Source organism: Saccostrea cucullata, unplaced genomic scaffold (assembly GCF_032062105.1).
Source record: "Saccostrea cucullata isolate Sc308-1 unplaced genomic scaffold, CSIRO_AGI_Scuc_v1 ctg1990, whole genome shotgun sequence".
Taxonomy (NCBI): domain Eukaryota; kingdom Metazoa; phylum Mollusca; class Bivalvia; order Ostreida; family Ostreidae; genus Saccostrea; species Saccostrea cuccullata.
The window spans coordinates 872-21,454 of record NW_026941225.1 but is presented as its reverse complement, the minus strand read 5'-3'; the positions used below and the strand labels follow the sequence as shown (position 1 = coordinate 21,454).

The 20,583-nt window shown below is 32.4% G+C and overlaps 1 protein-coding gene across 1 annotated transcript; it reads left to right on the top strand.

Moving 5' to 3' along the window:
• Positions 1–261: 261 nt before the first annotated feature.
• Positions 262–11,964, top strand: LOC134257463 (transient receptor potential cation channel subfamily M member-like 2). The gene is made up of 21 exons (XM_062740079.1): positions 262–428; positions 743–905; positions 2,781–2,941; positions 3,834–3,981; positions 4,097–4,244; positions 4,718–4,829; positions 5,234–5,345; positions 6,257–6,528; positions 6,684–6,791; positions 7,086–7,154; positions 7,414–7,600; positions 7,765–7,905; positions 8,094–8,193; positions 8,375–8,606; positions 8,714–8,776; positions 9,040–9,192; positions 9,803–10,069; positions 10,685–10,877; positions 11,111–11,270; positions 11,578–11,750; positions 11,848–11,964. The coding sequence occupies exons 1-21, from the start codon at positions 387–389 to the stop codon at positions 11,958–11,960; spliced, it is 3,117 nt and encodes a 1,038-aa protein (XP_062596063.1). The 5' UTR covers positions 262–386; the 3' UTR covers positions 11,961–11,964.
• Positions 11,965–20,583: the final 8,619 nt, after the last annotated feature.

Here is a 20,583-nt window from a genome sequence, read left to right as displayed (position 1 = left end):
TACGATTCGACGAACTGCACGATCGATAATTTAAATATCTCCTCAGCACATTAAAGCAATTCTTTTCATATTTCCAAAAAATCGTTTAAATCGCCCTAAGTACGCGATGACTTGGGTAAATGCTTTTCACTATAATGAATGACGATATCTTTTGATCTGTTTAAATGACAGGTTAAAATTTGACATTAGAGACCATTTTTAACGCAGTTGAAAAGTGTCCTTGAAATTAATTTCATTTTATTTCGAAGTTTTGAAAGAGAATACAACATATTTCCTTATATTTTTGATCTTTGTGAAAGATAAATATAAAGACAGTTTTCGGAGGATATTGGATTTGTTTTGGTGGAGGATAGTGTCGATATTTCAGTTCGGGATTAAATAGAACAATGTTGGAGGTGAACTCATTCACTGGGAGGCGAGATGGAGAGGTATTTTTTTCTTTTCTTTACAGCAAAATATTAGTTTTATCAAGTTTATGTTTCTATTTCGAAATTTAAAGAAAAAAAACTTCTAATAGGTAAATAATAAATATCTTGTAGTTAATATTTTTTTCTTATACACACAAGAAAACAAATTTAAGCAAGAAGTGGATATAGATAGCCTAGATTAAAAAAATTAACGAAATTTGATAGAAGAAAAAATATCAATTATTTTAATGAAAGAGGGAATATTTTATTGTTATTTTATTTCATTTATAGATTTTGTATATAACTGTTTTCTCAATTTAATTTCTTCGTTTGAGGTACACAAAGTACAGAGAACATGGGAAAACATCAGAGAAAATGTGGACAGTACGCCTACCATGGTGTTTTCAGTGATCGGGGATTCAGACAGCTTCGTCCCTAAACCTTGGGCTAAAACTGTATTTCAAACCGCTCTAATTGAAGCGGCTAAAAGCGGCGGAGGTAATAATGTTCAAAAGGTGTAAAACAATATTTTTATTATTTGCGGGGAATGTTTTGTGGATAAACTGCTTTAAATGGTTGTTTTATTAAAATTAATCCTATGATTTTCGAAAAGGTTATTTCTATATGAGAGAAAGCTATAATAATCAACATAGCGTAGATGCAGCGCGTTAACCGGTTTTGTAAAACTTAGATCCTAAATTTAACAGTGAAATACACACATAAATTTTAAAGGGATGTGAACTGCTAAACGAATAATATTTTCTATTTCCTTAATTGAGCCTTGTGCTCAAGTAATATCTATGAATATTCAAATGCATCGATAAATGCGCGTTTGCTTAAATTATTCATATGTACATAACCAAGCATGATAAAAAAATGTTGAAGAAATATTCTTTAAAGATATGGGGGAAAACATTAAAATTATATTGTTACTTTACAGGAATGCATAAAACACATGCAATGTAACAGTCTTTTGATGCTTAAATAGGGAATGTATGTTCATGTGTATGTAGAAGTGTTATTAGCTTAAATTTGCAAGCAGGTTTAAATTGAAAATTTTATGAAATTGTTAAAAATTAAAAGATTTTTAAATTGGTGAATGAACACATTACCTATTATAAAGTATGAATGCCTACATAGATGTTCACGTGGCAAAATCATTTCTAATGGAAATATCACGATTCATACGTTTAACTTTTGAAATCGCTTATATATGTGTACAAAGTATGTGAGAGATCGATTGGAAACAAGTGCGTGCTGATTTATTGTGCAGTTCCTTTATATTTTTTGTTTGTCCTTGCGCAATAAATCCTGGGACAGCCTAAACTAAGTGTTTAAAAAAACTCAATTTTTAAATGCCTCAATACATGAAGCCCAATGTATTGTACTTTTCATCATCTTATTTCCAAGGATCTGTTTAGAAAATTAAATAATTATTGTCCCTTTATCATTTTACAAACTGGTGATAATTTTTGATATGTTTTGTCCTAACTGTAAACCAACTATTATTTGCTTCATCTTTTAATCGTGATTCGTCAGTTTAAAATCAACCAGCGACGATTAATTTCCGCGGCTGAGGAAACATTCTCTACAAATCCTTAGCAAAATGAATGGTTCGCGGCGATTAATATTCGCAAGTTAAAGGAGGTCGCGGAACTCGCGGATATTTCTCGCACGCGAATAAAAATTGGTTTGCAGTATAAGAACAGCACTTTCAAACAAAATCTATATAGTATCGTTATAAAATGTAGACTTTCAAGTGAGAATTTCAAATGCCAAGGCCTTGTGTTACAATAGACTTTGACATTATAATGATTCCTCTCTGTTTAATATCCCTGAGTGCCGATTAAAGTTGGGATTTAAAAGGTTTTTGCTCCTGACGTCACTATATTTGAGAAACATTTTTAATTGAGACGTAGGACAACAAACATAGAACCATAGCTTGCTAACGTTTGATAGCTACGTAGGATTAAAATACAATCATCATATCTTTAATATTATTTAAATATACATCGATGCTTAAAAATCTTCATCAAGTGCCAAAACATTAATTTGGGACCTGTCGACAAAACATTTGACCTCTATATGGCCCTTTTACATCACAGTGTATGCCGAATAAATAACCTCAAACATCAATGACAGCGCAAGATATATCCAAAAGATATTACAAAGCATTTCTTGACTTTTCCTTGGGGGATACGTTTCATCATACCCTAAAAATAAAAAAAGAATGCCTTATGCCTAATAGGATCATTAAAGATACTTAGTATATACATGTTGCTCTTGAACCCAGTCAAAAAATATGCAATGTACCCTAGTAGTGTTTTTTTTTTCTTTACAGATAAAATAACTCTTTTATAAAAATTTTCACAGAGTCCTGGATTCTTTACCGGGGCCATAGCTACGGTGTGTCTGATATCATACGTGAAGCCTACAGAAACTATGGAGATATGGAGTTTGGAACAGACAGCAAGAGGGTAGATCGGAAAGACAAAAGGCGGCACATCAAACTAATAAGCATTGCTGGAAAAGAGGTTTGCATTAACTTACCTGTATAATCTTATTTATATGTTTACATTACTTCATATGAATCTTTCAATTTTATACATGTAAATGGTTAAATATTAATTCTGCATCAGAAATGTAACACTTTATATTAATACATCCCATCAGTTTTGATTCCATTTCTTAAAAAATTATTTTATGCAGAGTACATGTTGGAGAAAGGGAATAAATTTTAAAGTAATACCTACATATGAATATCACAGATAATGAAGTAGGCATAGAAGTACCTTAAACAATTCTTAAGTTCAAGTTACACAATTCAATACAATTTACAATATGTGAAGTTGGACCTGTTTTTTCGGGGGTGTGAGCATCACCTGTCGACTGTTCTTACTGTTGTTAGGATAAGTGTATTAATACTTCACTTCAATGCTAAATCTTAAAAGAGAACATTTAAAATATACTAATTAAAATTTACTTAACATATCCTATAACCATTGAATCAGCAACATGTCTAAGACTAATAATACGTGTAATTTTTCACCAAACACATTTTTTTCTTAGATTAAAATAATTTATTGTAAGATGAAATGTTCTAATATTGTACGTACGTACATTTTACATTAAACCGCGTGTAAAGTATCATGATGCATGTTGATTATGTGGCTAACATATCTTTTAATCATATGTAGAAGATTACATACATAAAAAGCTGGTTTTCTGTTGAAATGTCATAAAAATGTACATATTTTTTGTCATATGTAAAACAATTTCCATACAAAGTGCTGGTTTTCTCCTTAAATAACTTTGAAATGTATGATAACATGTGAAAGATTGCTCATATTCATCTCCAGTTTTCTGCTAACAAAACTTTCAAAAAAGGTTCAACTATAGTTGTAATTTCACTTGTGTTTATTCCAGTCTCCTGACGGAATGCAGGAATTAGAGGCAGAGGACAAAACACCGGAGTATGGAATCAATTTTGGCGCCGAGGAGGATTTCCTTATGGAGTTTGAGAAATACGTTTCAGAGCAAGAAGTATCATTCTTCAGCCAAAAAATTGACTTCAGTAAATAATTATTTATAAAGTTGTAAATAGTGTTTACATGTAATCAAATATCAGGATTTGATGTATGAAACTATAACTATTTCAAATATTTCATATGGCCGATTATTTTTTCAAGAGATGCCTGTTCCTATTGCAATCCTAGTTTGCGAAGGTGACATTGAGACTATTGCACATACAGCAGGGGCACTGGAAAACAAACTGCCTGTCATCATAATGAAAGGATCGGGGAAAGCGGCCGATTTAATTTTAGATTATCTAGAGAAGTAATTATGAAAAACTTAATATTTAAGAAAAAATCAGTGCTTCTTATAAAGAAATTAGCTATATTGTTAATAAATTCAAATGCCTAATACATTTTTTTTGAAATTTCAAATACATACATTTGAATAAACTTATTTAAGAATTAATTAAAAAAAAAAAAGAAATCCGTAATTTTGAATGATTTCCATATCTTAAATATAAGTTAAATAAGTACATATAGAACTATATACGAAAATTGCTTCAGCTGTTGAAGAAAGAGCTTTAAAAGACTGCAGATTTTTATGCACAATAAAGAGTTGATACTACTTAAAGTTATGTGCTTTAAATGCCTGATCTGGATATGTTATCAAATGTTAAAATGTACGTGTATCAATGTGAATGACATACAGTTTGTTGTAGATTAAACTTTTTTTGAAATATACATTAAGATACATACATGTTAAACTTTCTAGCACATAGCTTTTATTTTTTGTAGCAATGATTTATTGAGAAAGAAAGCCAGTTTATTATTTGGGATACGCTTCGACAGCAACAATTACGAAAAATTGAAAAACTACCTTGACACGATCAAAAAAAAGGAAGATTTGGTAAGTTTTTTTTATTTCTTTATTAATGAATTTAAAATCAATTTAAGTTCTCAGTGCTCAGTATTTCTACCACCTTAAGATTTACTGTATATTACGCTTTCTTTCTATGAATAACAGTAGTTTTATTTAAGGGACACGGTATCAAAGCTTTGATAAATTTTAATGTAATTATATCCTTGTACACATGTATTGACAGTTTTTGTTGAGATAACTCAAACTACAAATGTGAAATACAATTCTCCGTCGACATGATAAAATATAAATTAAAATTTAATTGGAATTTTTGACACGGATTAAGTATCAAATGGTACAAGAGATGCCTAAATTTGCATGGTTTCTTTTCTTTAAATAATTCGTTTCTATTATAACTGACTCTTTACTTTTGTCCTTTTCCATTATAATAGATAGGTGTGTTTGATGTGAACACTGACGATCCTCTGATGCTTTCTAACATTGTGGGAGAAGCCGTTGTCAGCTGCTGGGCCATGGAGAAAATTCTTCATGAAGACAATCAGAGTAAAGTCAAAACTTCTGCTGCTCATATATAGTCAGATTTTAGACACATCATATTGAAATTGTCGCCCGCATGGCGCAGTGGTTAGAGCGTCCGCTCTTGAGTCACGAAGTAAGGAGTCAATTCTTACGTCGCGGGTTCGAATCCCACTGTGGACGTGGAGACCTGTCCTTCGGATGAGACCGTATAAAACGCGTTCCCGTGTCGCAGTAGGTGCTTGCAAGAAAAGACCCCTCCCTGCTAAATAGCCCTGAGTGCCGAGTATACGACAAAATGTGCAGCTCTCCACCTGCAAATGGTGGCGTATCCATATGATTGAAAAAATCTCGAGAGGGACGTTAAACAATATACACGTACATGTACTTCTAAAAGAATTAGTTGATTAACCAAACATCCATTAAATATCTATATCATGAAATAACTAAGTTTTTTATTCTTATGTAATAGCCTGATCCTAAAGACTTAGTGTATTATATATGACTATGTATTGATAATATACAAAATTTCCGAATTTGCAATTAAACTTTGCTTCCTAGGAAAAAATAAATATTTTCTTGGACGTTAAACGCCGAATAATTCAAGAATAATTTTGAGAAATAAAAAAAAAATCTTTTAAGGTCTACTTAAAAGATCTAGATTTAATTTATGACAAATACGAGTATGTACATTTATTTGCAATTTAGACATAACATAATCATTTACATGTACATTAATCAATATAGTCCTTAAATATTTGTACATGTACTGGACTCTAGATTTTAAAGTTTTATTGCAACACGCAAGATTGTACTAAATACCATAGGCAATTTTTAAAAAAATCGATATTAATAGAAAAAACCAGCTAGCTTTAGTTTGTCAGTATGTAAATGTTATAGAAGCTATTATTTTCCTTCTTCATTTCAAAACACTTCAGATCAATTTAACATGAGACCAAGAACAGCAGTACCTCATTTGCAGAAGAATGGCTTGGCTTTAACTGGATCTTCTCTGGCCTCGAAATTATTACGTAGGAACTCGGTCAGGCCAGAGGAGAATATCCTGAATCAGCTACTTGGAGAGTACAAAGAGGAATCTAGAGTTTATGTATTAAACCCAAAGTACACGTCACCTGCATCACTGCCACTGTATTTCTACTTTGGGTTCCAACTCCTACAGGAATCTGGGTTTTTTAAACAGAGCGGACATGTAAGGAAAGTTAAATGAGAATACATTAATATTATTTTAAAACGTACAGTATATGCAGCTTTAAACTCAAAAGTAATTATTTGATAACAATCAAAACAATTGAATTTTGAAAGAATGGATGGAATTTAATACCATTTTCTATATTTCCTTCTCAGATTTTATTGTTTGAAGCACTTAAAGCTAACAGGTGTGATTATGTAAGAGTTTTACTGGATCAAGGAGTAAAATTCAAATTGAACAATTTGCCAGAGTTGTATGAACAGGTAGGTGGGTGTTATACATTTACATCAGATAATTCTCTATCCTTGCAAACAGGTGCAGGCAGAATTTTTGAATGATAAATACATTTTTTTCTCCGCTTAAGTTGTAGAAAAATTACAGAGAACATAATTAGCTGTCTTGTATGTAGAATAGTTTGTAATTATTTGTTTTTGTGCTTGGTATATTTAATTCTTGTTTCTCTCTCCATTTTGTTGTTGCTTATTTAATTCAGCTAGATCATGCTATAAATGTAATCTGTTCAAGATTAACTAGCCATAGCATTTTCTGAATTTCAGACAGTTTCCTGCAAGGAAGATTGTGAACTAAAAGATGAGGATTGCCTTCACATGGAATGGATTCTAAAGGTTTTTCTTATGTAATTTTATATTTTGTAGTTTCAAGTGTGACGATCATTAATTAATATTTATTTGAAACAGGTTTAAATCTTGATAGATATGAAGAACATAGATAAATTATAATGGATGCTTACTGATCTTAATCCATTGTAATACTAATTCATTATATATTGAACAGATAAATGATATTTATTTTAAAAATATTCAAAATAAAAAATCTCCGTATTTGATAACTTACTCTAAAGGTAACTTAAAATTATATTTCTAGCAAATCCAAGAAACACATGCAAAGAGACTCTGTAATAAACACAGGTCACTCCAGCGAAAAATTAAGAAAGCAAAAGATAAACATAATGAAAAGGACAGGAAAAAATATGAGAAAAAGAGGGATAGTTTACATGATTCCGTAGCAGAGGCAGCTAAAGGATTATGTCGGAAGATACTGAGATATAAAGGTATTCTCTTATTATATATGAGAAAATTATGCAAGGCTTACAGCTAACTGGATAATAGGGAAGAAAAAGGTAACTATTTTTTATACATTATCAAGGAAAATTAGTTTGCTATTTTTCTGTTTTTTCTATTACTTCTCAGTATATAAATAAATAAATTATAACAGGTACGGAAGAGGATTCATGGGATCCAAATGAAAATGGAGATTTAAAAGATGCAAACATTTCTGATATTTTATTGTGGGCAATTTTTGCAAACAGAAGGGAATTGGCTGAAATTTGCTGGCTTAGAAGTGAAGATCATCTTTGTAAGTTGATACATGTACTTTCCAAAACTTTTTGATTTTAATTATTCCATTCAAAATTAATTTGAGAAATAAGTAAAGACCACCTTTGTAATTAATATCTAAATATTAATTTTCATAAAACCATTCATTGAAAGTTTTCATTATCCTACTATTTGCAAGTTTTTTATTATTGAATTTTATAAATTCAGTGACAGGGTTGGTATGTTCAGCTATACTACAGAAGCTGTCAGTCAAGGCTGGAAATGTTAAAGAACAGATTTTATCAAATGACCTTGCGGAACATTCCAAGTAACTATGTGGCTTAAACACCTCGACCATAATTGATAATTTTTCTCAAAAGTAACTGCGATTAAAATTAATATCAACGTAATTTTTCTTTATAAAGACATGTTAGTCTCAATGAAAAGAATTCCAAAAAATATACTAACTACATAACTCCAAGTAATAGTTTAAAAAAATCAATTTAAAGGTTGTTTGAACAACGCTGCTTAGCAATTATGGATAGAATGTACGAGGAGAACACAAAGCAAGCCATAGAGTTAATGGACGATGAGACTTCGATATGGGGAATACATTCCAGTCCTCTGACGTTCGCGTATGAGAACTTTATGTATGATGTAGTGGCTCACACCTGTTCCCAGAAAAACATGAACAAACAGTGGTACAACAACCTAGCCCCGGACTTAAAACCATTCCTAAAAGTATAACTTACTAAAAAAAAGTCTGTACATTTTATAATAAGAATAATCATATCATTTTTGAAATTAAAATAAAAAATCTTAAATAAAAATTATTTTATCTGTTTAAGTCTGCTTTTCGGAGACCAAGGAAGTTCTTCACTGCTCCTCTGACGAAATATGTTTATAATTATGTAAGTGAATAAATATATATATATATAGTTTGAAATATCTAATTTTAAAATGGTAAAAGTTCAAAACTTGTCATTTTCTCGATATTTATAACGACGAAATGTTGATTAATATTTTAATGCAAATTCAAGTTCAATTTAACCCTTTAAGTTGATTTATAAACGTAAGAGATGATTCGCTGACAACAAAGTTTGAACAATTGCATGTCATTCCAAAAAATGTGTTTCTCAATGCATAAATATAGTTTATTTAATTTATCTTGAAGATAATGTTTTTCACCATGTTGGTGATGTACAGCGCCTTTGTTCTGACCAGCATAAGTACCAAGTATTACGTACAAGATAAAGCCAGGGTGTTTGAATATTACGTGTATTTCTGGGGCGCGGGAGATTTCATCGAGGAACTTATCAGCTGTTTTGTAAGTATAAATTTTCCACGTTTACTTCTCCATATTGGTTGTTACAGTAAAACTCTGTTATAACGAAGTCACTGAGACCTATGTAATTGCTTCGCTATATCCGTAATTCGTTATATCCGTGTAAGAAATTTGTTAAATTTATATAGCTGGGGATCCAAAATAACTTCGCTATAACAGTGAATTCGCAATATCTGTGTTCGTACTAACAGTTTGTCAATAGTAATGTTACATCCAGAACAGAGAAATATTGATTGAATACTTGTGATTAAAGTCGATAGATTATTCCGAAAGGGATGTATCAACTTACGACTTTTATTTTTCTCAAACTAACTCAAATTGTTTAGCATCTTTATTTTTTTTGAATAAGACTATATTTTCCCATTTTGACGAAATTTTATCTAAGAAGGGTAAAAATAATTATGATCAATATTGACTTGGAAAAAATGTTTCCCTTTTCTTCTGTTTAATTGCAAAGTATATCAGCCCAATCTTTTTCTTCTCAGTCTTGAAATATTTATAATTTGGTTTGCATACATTCCGAAATGAGAAATGCCTATTGTTCTGTCACAAAACGATTATGAGTAAAATGCCTTTTTTTCCTTTCATTTAGGGATGTCTCGAATCAAGAGGCCGATCACACCGAGGTTACTACTCCAGAATGAAGAGATATCTCTACGACTTCTGGAATGTTGTCGACTTATTGTCGTACGCCCTACTGATCACAGCTTTATTTGTACGTCATTTCCACCCCTCTGAGACCTTCACAATAGCCAGAAGAATGTTCTCTCTCTCCCTACTTGTCATGTACCTGAGGTTTCTTGAAGTATTTCTTATTCACCGAAGGATGGGACCAACACTTATCATGATCAAGGAAATGGTTAGTGGTTTGATTAGTTCATTATACATGTAAATGGTTTAAGATTTTAAGCGTACACAGAAACGTAACCTGTACTGGTAGAGATCTTTTAATTTTTACTTTTACAGGAAATAATAAAATTCAGAGTAGAAATGTTCGAAAGCTAAACCCTTTCACAAGTATCGTAATTGCGCGCTCAGTGTTATGTACAGAGTTAAGCAAATTTAACACACCTGTGAAATGTACACGGCTTTTGTAAACAGTGCACAAGCTCTCTTATTGTTTAGGTTTACGATCCTCAGGCTGTGTTCAGTTGTTTAAGTCTGCTCACAACAACTGTACGGACTGACAATATACTGGGTATGTGTTCTGCTTTCGAACGTTTCTACTCTGAATTTTCTGAATTATAGTTTTAATATTTCATTAATACACAACAAGATTGCTGCTTTTTCTAAGTATTAAGAATAAAATTGAAATTTGTGAAAATGCAGGATGTGTAAATCAAACCCGATAAAAAATTTAACTTTAAGATGAAATAGGATTTCTAATATATTTTTTGTGTTAAATGCAATTACAATATATAAGTCATGATATAAAACAGAAAATTTGAGAAAATATTTTCTCGGTTGCTTTCAGTTGAAGGACCTGTTTAGTTTCTTGTTTTTGGCGATGTTTGTTGTTTTTGGAGTTGGTATTTACTACCATGCCAATCTATGGCCGGACCATCAGACAATCTGGGACGGTGACTGGACAAACTGGAGAATCTGGACTATAATATACTACCCTTACTGGCAATTATACGGAGAGTCATTCAATGAATTCCTTCAAGGTGATTTTAAGTTTGTACCAATGGCAAATCCGTCCAAATATATCGTTGATTAATGCTTCAAAATTAATGCCATTATATAAAATGAGTTTTAATAAAATTGCATGGTCACATTTCGTTATTTTCACTTATCATGTATGTAATTATAAATTTAAATGCACATGAACAATAAGGCCGCATAAACAAGAAACGATAGATCCTAATCAACAAAATTTTTGCTTATTCATTAATTATAGGAGAGGATCTCTCGGACTGTACCAATATAACCTCTGTCTGGGAGGTGGATCCCTCTATTGACCGCTGTCCACAGGAGGACTGGACAGTATTAGCTGTCTCAGCTTTCTACATGCTCTTCTCTAACCTTCTGTTGGTCAACCTGGTCATTGCCATGTTCAGGTACTATAGAATCCATTCAAGTCATTGAGAAAAGGAGTTAACTTGAACACTGTGTAGTACTTTAATTGTAGTATGAACTTTTTCAACAAACTAATTCTTTTTTGAAATATATTTTCTGTTCAAAAATATTCATTTTCAATCTTCTTGTTTATATAATGAAATATTAGTTTTCTTTCTAAATTTTGTATGTTTTATGTATTTTTCAATTTTGCTTTTTCTTCGTTTTTTTTTAAAAATATTAACGTTTTCCCTATTTTTCCCTTGTTTTTTAGCTACCTTACATAGCATGTCTTAAATCTTTCTTTAGCTACACCTTTGAGAGGGTGCAGAACAACGCTGAGAAACTTTGGCGTTTTGAGAGATACACGGTAATTAACGACTATGATTGGAGGATTCCCTCCCCCATCAATCTTATTTTTCTGCCATATCGATTCTGTTGCTGTCCTGGGCGACAAGGATGTTGCTTACATAAATGCAGAGGTATTATCAGCTAATTTAAGAAATTTCTTTATCTAAATACTTCTTGTAAATTGGTGGATTTTCTATTAATTAATATGCTAAAATATTTTATTTTAAGAATGTTGCTGCGCAAAGGAGGTAGCAGTGGAAAGAACTAAAGCAGAAGAGGAAGCTAAATACCGCAAAAATTTCCAAAAAATAACAGCATTCAAAATAAGGAATAATATGTAGGGAAGAAAAACTTATCAAAGAGGAAATGACAGTATGGAAAAGGAAGTTGAAATTCGAATGTGCTAAGATAGATCGTGATTTTTAAGTTATTTCATATGTTTGAGTTTATTTTGTTAAAATCATTATTACCCTGAAACACCTGTGATAGAATTCTTACACCGTCCTTCGTTTTTTATTCATATTTTTATAATAAACTTTATGAGCATAAAAGTTTTTTTTAGTTTCTGTTGAAAATCTTTGCTTGAATTGCTTTTTGTGAAAGGTTTGAAGTTAAAGCGTTTTTAAAAAATGAATTTTGTTAAGATAAGGAATAGTATTTGAGCTCAAAAGTCCATTAAAAATTACAACTAGAGGGGAGCAAACACAGACCACTAAGTCTTCAGAGATCGGATCAGGTGCCAGGGAGGAGGGAGTGAGCATCCCCTGCCAACTGGTCACACCCATGGCACTTGTGCTCCTTGTAAACATTACACATACTCCGCCAAGGTTCTGTGCAGGTTCATAATAAATAAAGGTTCGCGAACTATAATTTCATTATAAACAAAAAAAATTCATATCAGAATAATTATTCAATCCGTAAAATGAATTTACTTTAGACTTCAATCATATCAGCTATGATTAAAAGAAGGCACCCACCTTTTATCCTTGTTGGATAAATGACGCTCCTAAGACAAAGGACTCGGTTTGTGGTGGTTACGTATACCATGCTAAATCTGGGAAAGGATCCACCATCTTATTTCCAAGATAAGGTCATTTCTGACAAATAGACTGTTTTTATTTTAAGACATTGTAGAATACGTGCGAGACTCCATATAGTTTTTAACTTCTGTGAACAGAAGGCTACGGAACATATAACATGACTGCCTTGACCACGTGATTCGTGCATCGTCAGATGTGAGTCAATGTGCATTAAATTTGGAGATGTCTACTTTTAAAATGATGAACGCTGAAACCTTTTTTTCATTGCTTTCTGGAAGTTATTTAAATAGTTCGCGAATTTTTTGATCACTCCTCGTATATTCATGAACGATAGTTTTGTTATCTTAAAGCTGAATACGACTCGTTAATGTAATAATCAGACAGTACCGACCAGACCCAACCTGACACCCAAGGAGTCACAGACTGCTTTGGGACTCTGGGACTGTACTAGAAAGCAGACTGATTTGTTCACTCATGCGTGAAATATGTTCTGAGTGACATGATTGCTCCACTGTGTATTCTGAATTTGCAGGCTGCTACACAGGAAGAACAGCCACGGGTTCAGAAGGAACTGAAATTTCTTACCACGCAAGCACCATCAATGCCACCACAATTACTTAACGGCTCTTACTTTGAAGCACCCTTGCGGATCTCAGTGTTTTCTGGTGTAAGAAAGGACTCTATGAACTGTGAAAATATGAGATTGTTTGTAGCATGAAAGACTGTCATCCTGAGTCCATTCTTCAAGCCATCAGACGGTCCGTAAAAGGGGTAAAGCCAAAGTCATTATGAGTTTAGGTACCGGTGTAGGTGCAAGAAATCCTGTTTAAGCTGTATAGCATTTATGGGAACGTGTTAGAGAAAGAGGATATTTTTGGTGAACTCTAGAGCGCAAAACAGAAGGATGATGAGACTTGTTTTGCATGGAGTTATGCAAGGCGATAAAGATGGGTAAAGTTCAGAAAAGTGCAACAAATGAGATGCTTCGCACTTTGTTCTATAAATGATTCAGACAAGATTTGAAAGATATCTGCAGACATCTTTACCATTCCATTAACGAATTCGACAAGTTACGGATAGAAATCAGAAAAAATTGAGACTGAACATCCAGCAAAAAGGAAAGCAAAGTCAAAGCCAGCAATTGACAAAACGGGTGGATCTCAGCCTGTGCCAACCAGCACTTTGGATAGTAAGTTTGAAGCCCTGCAGGCTCAAATTAATCAAATTAATTAGCTGAAAAGGACATAAAAATCCTGCTACACACAACCCTCTTATGAATCTAGTAACTACTGAGGAAGACAACTCTATCATAGATGGAGGAAACAGTTCTCAGGTCGTGCTCTGAAACCGCTGTGGAACTGCTTTAGCAGTCTCAGAAAGCGTCCCCGGGACCGCTCTGGTACTGCTTTGTGTCAGGTTGGGTCTGGTGAGTTCTGTATGTCATTTTTAATATTGCTATCTACGATACCAGCACCAGGGTGTACTCTCTTCTGCGCATTCTTACACCTAACTGCTTAATTGCCACGGGTATCGGCATGGAATGGCGATTCGTGTTCGTGCTGTTTATCTTGCTGTACCACTTTTACTGCACTTATTACGTGTATCTGTGTTTGTTTGTATACTGCATAGACCTGTGAAAGTATCATAAGTTTCTTTGGTATCTTACTTTCCTGCATTAGAAGAAGTACATGTATAACCGTTGTCGCTACCGAGCATACGTCCGTCTACACTGGTGTTGACTGATTACATGTACACTTAACAATGACTAAGTCAGGCACCTTATACAGGGGTCCTCAGATAAAACGAGTCTCCAATCATAGATGGCGGACACATTATTTTTAAGAATCGTGCTCAGCTCGAATGATTTTCAAATTATAAGCGTTGCTGTAAAAGAACACTTAATTTTGAATGCAAATAACAACGATGAGAAAGAATAAATAAAATACAGATGCCAGATCTATTTCTCTAAGGATTAACAAAAATATGGGATATTTACAGATCATTTTTTATTTCGATTTATATGCTTTATTTATACGACTGTATGGTTAAAATGGTTTTCTGTAAGGTTATATCGTTCATGTTTTTGTGCATGAATTGTACTGCTTCAAATATCGTTAGTGCGGTATATTTATCGATGCTTATCTCCAATGTCTCAGATCAGAGGTTGTTTTCTGGTTACTTCAGATATGTTTCTTTTATTACAACTTTGCAAAGATAACAAATACGAGTTTAAATGCCCAATAGTCAATAATCAACAACAATAGAGGCTTCTTAATTATAGAATATAGCCTTGAAATTCGAAACAATTATTTTAAAAAAACAATGACTGTACCTTGACAGTATTATTTGTTCTCACCTAAATAACTCACAAAAAATAAACTAGGGTAAACTATAAGTGCGCCTGTTTGGTTTCCAAAACAGAAGGCGATGTTATTTTGTCTGGGGTGAATTCACAGTTTCTTAAGTCAATCACAGGTACTGTAATAATATTTTATTTTCTAGAAAAGAGATGTTTTCTTCAATTATGTGGTTTCAAAAAAAATCTTTGCATAAATTTGATGATTGATTAAGAAATAAGATCTTTAATTGTAGGGAATAAATAGATTAAACAATATTTTTCAAACTTTCTTAAAAATCAATATTAATCCTACAGTATTTGTATCTGTATGCAGTCCCTCGTTTGCTTCTTTTAAGACTTTTTTGACATTGTCCAAATATACCAATACAACCAAAAAAATCTCTTTCAAACCAATTACATATCATGCAAAAGACCACTCTGTCTCATTAAACGTTAATAATGAAATATTTATTTAAAAATTTATGAAAATATATGAAGTTTATATTCCTGTTTTGAATAGAAAAACATCAAGTTCAAATGTAGATTTAGTCAAATAGAAATTATATAAACAAAATTTAATGTTTTGCTTTAAAACAAATATACAAATGTACATAAGTGCTTTATCTCTGGCTTTTAATTATACATGAAATAAACATTAAATATATTATGTAATATTTTTCAGCATAATGGCCGAGGTAAATATCTTTCGAGGAACTCTCTTTTTCGTAATCAGACCACTCTTCTATATGGGCTGCATCCTTTATTTCATGGAAATCCCTGAAGACGAATCCGGTTTTTCAAATGGAACAATCACTCTGCTTATACCTTTACTATATGTATGTGCACAAATCACTTGAGATCCACTTTAAACTTTAAATTCTGTCCATTTCATTTTAGATCTAAGTGGGAGATAACTTTAAAATGTATATGATATGTATGTCATCAATGGATTTGGCGCACATCATCACAACGGTTTTAATGCCACTGTCTGATTAACAGAAGTTCCTGGCTTAAATTTTCACTATTTTAACAGATAGAATTTCATCAGCTGGATTTAGGTCCAAAGAGAAGTCCAGCATAATTTAATCCTAGAGGAATTTCTGCTTTGTTTACTCTGTCATGGGCCTGAAAAATATGAAACATTAATTAGGTTAATTTCAAAAATTGCCAAATATTAAAAAAAACAATGCTATAAATACAGTTTTAACTACAGTTGTTATCTTTATACAGTAAGTAATGTGTACATCACACAAATATACAAAATACAAACCTGAGGAGGAAATTATTTAATTTTACACATTTAGAGCAATTAATTTTTTTTTTACAGGTAAAAGAATATAAATTGTCACTGACTACTAAAACTTTAAAGTACTTATAAATTATGCTATGAAATAGGGGCACAATGACAATAAGTAACTTTACAAATTGAACATAATTTGGCTATTTAATATCAAAGTAATGGTCATAGTTTCAAACACTCATCTTTCATGTCTTTTCTCTTTTAACTCCAGTAAAATTTAAAAGGAGCCATTGAGGCTGAAATGATTAATCGATAATAAAGATTCTGTGTGAGGATTAAGAACGCATATCAATATGTATGTAAAAATATTTAAATATCGCAAAAAGAATAAGGCATTTTTTGTTTATACTTATATTTTGTGTTAATTATATATGATAAACATATTTTAAAATCAAAATTTTTATATAAAAATACATACCAGTAATAATTCTCACCACTTATATAAAATAATTTTGTTTTACAGCGGATATACCATGTATACAGCTTATTCTTTTAAATCAAATGAAAATTATTCATAAATAATTGTGAAGAAATGGGTACCCGTGAAGAAATGGTTAGTTCTTAAAATTTTTATGCCCCCGGATCGATAGATCTGAGGCGTATATTGTTTATGTCCTGTCTGTTTATCTGTTCAGCTGTTTGTCTGTCTGTCTTTTGTCAATTTGAACATTCCCCATAACTTTTTAACTTTGAGAGGTAGAGACTTGATATCTGGCATGCGTACTCAACTTAAAAAGTTCTTTCAAAAGACACCAACTTCAATGACCTTGTGACCTTGACTGTGACCTACATGCTTAAAATAGTTCTTTCGAACTTTTACCATAATCATAGGAGATGGAGACATTATATTCGGTATGCATATACCACTAATAAAGTTCTTTCAAATGACATTGAGGTCAATGACCTTATGACCTTGACTGTGACCTATACGCTAAAATAAAGTTTTTTTTAACTTTGTTACCGCTGACCGCATAGTGTTTCACAAACACATTTTGTTCAATACAAAAAAAGACCTCCTGATCAACATGACCAGTTCAAATATTTGATACATATTGACATTGTATTGTAGCTCAAATATCAGGATAGATACATATCTGCCTTCTGAAAAAATTATATATCTGTTTAAAGCCTTACGTACAATCTAGATTCTACTCGTAAACCAGACACAGGACAGTACTTGATAGGGAACAGCCTAACTAAGACTGCAAAGATAAAATCCGTAACCATGCATACTATTGTTTAAGAGTTGACTTCTAGATTGGTTCAAAAGTTGAAATACATGTATTACGTTTGAGTTGACTTGGTTATCAGTCGTTCAGCTTATATATGTACATTACCACATCGTTGTAAGCATGAAGCTCTCCTTCTCGTGGCTGCTTGATAAAAAAATTTCCTAATCTTTATCTTGATGCCTCAATCTTTATTGTGACGTCATATGACATTGAAAGTGAACATGGGTTTCTTTCCATCCCAATTGAAATGAACAATTTACATTCATTCAACAGTGTTTCTTACACTACGACTGGGTATCATGATCAAAGGAAAATATCTGACTTTGCTTTATTTGCATTGGTCAATATTAATGAGCTACAAAATATTAATGATCGAGCTAAAAAATATTCTTTCTCATTTGACCACGGTCAGAATGGGAGAAGCTAGGTTTTACATTTTGGTCGTGGTTGCAACAATGGGTTATGTATAATTTGACTTGATACCTTGTGGATTAATTACAGAATACTGCATCTGCAGATTCTAAATTAAAAAAAAATTCAATTTTTTTTTATTCAATTGTAAAAATTGACCTTTAAAACCACATGTGTTTAACATGTTTAAATGCCTTAATCGCTCAGAATTTTGAGTTTTTAATTTTTTGTAATACTAACGTTAAATCTGTTTCACATAATCTTTACCATTTTTATATAATCTGATTAAAAAAAACAACATTGTTTACATACCTTCTGAGTGGTTGTAGTGACTGTACTGATGATCTGTTGGTTCCCTGACTTTTCAATTTAAAACATAATATTTTCGCTAAAATATTCGCAGGACACGCAAAAAATTTTCATCTGGATTTGACATAAACTGATAAACTTCATCATGTTCATTGTCCATCACGTTTCCATGCTTACACGTTGCACACACTAGGGCTATTCCACCTACTGAAATTGCATCACAAAAAGGATAAATCATCGCATTTTAGCTGCAATCAATATCAAATAACTATGTTACGATAACTTCGCAAGATGAAGATTTACTTCCAACTTCCACTGTGTCGCCATTTTGTTTCTTTACGATTGCAATATGACAAAACGAAATTCGTTAAAAATCGCAAAATTTTTCGGTGAAAAGTGAAAACAGATAAAGGGAAGTCATTTAATGCAAATTACAAATAAAAATTACCCCAGAAATTATTCTTAATGGCTTAAAATAGCGATGCTGTTTTTGAATTATCCACTTCCGGCAGGATAATCCTACTTCCGGTAGCATTACTAGCATTGACCTAGTTTCAAACCAGCATCAGGATAAGGATCAAAACTGGATCAGGATAAGGATAACTAGCATCAAAATCAGCAAGCAAAGGAAGCATCAAAATCAGCAAGCGTAGGAAGCACCAAAATCAGCATTGATGCTGTAACAAAATTATTTCCCTGCACTGTACATAAGTACATGTAGCACATAAGTTGTCTAAAGTAACATTATATGGTAACATCCGTTGTTCATGGCCTGTCATGGCTGGTTCCACCTCCACCTCGCACAAGCGGGGGGAGGCCACAGTCTGGTAAAGTAAGTGGGTACACCAGGTGGCGCTGGAGACAGGGAGAAGGGCAGTCCCGCATTCACTGGTCCAGAACGTGGTGACCGTTCGGATCGGGAACTTGTGCTTACACTCGGCCCCCCATGTGCCCATGGTTATTTTGGTACATTTGTAGGTATCCCCCGTCCCCCACAAAAAATTGCGGCCTTTTTATCTCCAATTATGTTGATTGTAATAAATGTGTGTTTTTGTGCTCAAAGTGTTAATAATAAAGTGATAGAACTTAATACAGGTGTTATCATTACAAGTGTTCACATGATAGGATGCGTCTGATCTGAGTTGTCTGTATGTCTTCTATCCTAGTAGTGGATGGACTTGAAGCAAAGCGCTTGCGCTGCAAGTGCAGTGTATGAGGGTAGTACACTAAACGGAAAGTTGTGTAAAGGGATCATGCTCCCTGTATCTATAATTAATAATATTTTTATTACCCCTTTCTTTAAGACATACAGAATATCATAGCGAAAAAAGTTGCATTAAAACAGTAAATACGCTTCATTTTACTATGATGCGCGAAATATTGCGCAATGGAAACTATAGTCGGCTCCCTTAAAAATATTAATATAATGTGTTGTTACATGTACATTGTACACTACGCATTATATCATGAGTGTTTATATTTGATGGAGACAATAATTAAAGTTTCTTAAGAGTTGTTTACAAAATTCCTGATCATTTAAAAAACGGTTATTGTCTTTTGTATTCGTTCTACTCGTGACTGTACGGATCTGGTCAGGAATTGATTAACCTCGGCCTTCGGCCTCTGTCAAAACAATACCTGACCAGGTCCGTATAATCTCGGGAAGACCTAATCAAAAGTCAATAATTGTATAATGTACATGTACAATTCAACGTACGTTCAATGAACATTGACAAAATATACCTGCAAAACACATTAAAATTCTTTCGAGAGATATGAAATAACGAAACATTTAACAGGTGAATTGATAAAGATATTTTAAATCATAATGTGCATTTTATTGTAGTTCACTCTTAAAAAGTCCAAAAATATTGGACGTTAGAGTGTATCAAATAACTGAATAGTTAGTAAACAACTTTGAATACCAATTTGCTTGACGGATTAATGATTTATAATGGCTTTTAAAACGAAATAAAACAGTTTTTCGAAACAGCAAATGAATGCCATCCCATACTGAAATTTTTCTATAGATTATCTGAAATATCACTGCAATTTCTGGACACATGTGCATACAAAGGAACCCGTTGCACAGAATTTCATATTCTTGATGTTAAATAATATATATAAAACCAACAGATACATTCCAATATTTGCACCGCAACATCATTCACCCTAAATCAGTCTCCTTAACCCTCTTACTGCCAGAACTGTGTCTAATTTGTGCAGTTGATACGCCAGAACTATTGCTTATACATATCAGAATGCATGGAATATTCGTTTAATTATAAACAACTTTCTACAGAAAAATTTTGATTATAATGATAAAATTACAAA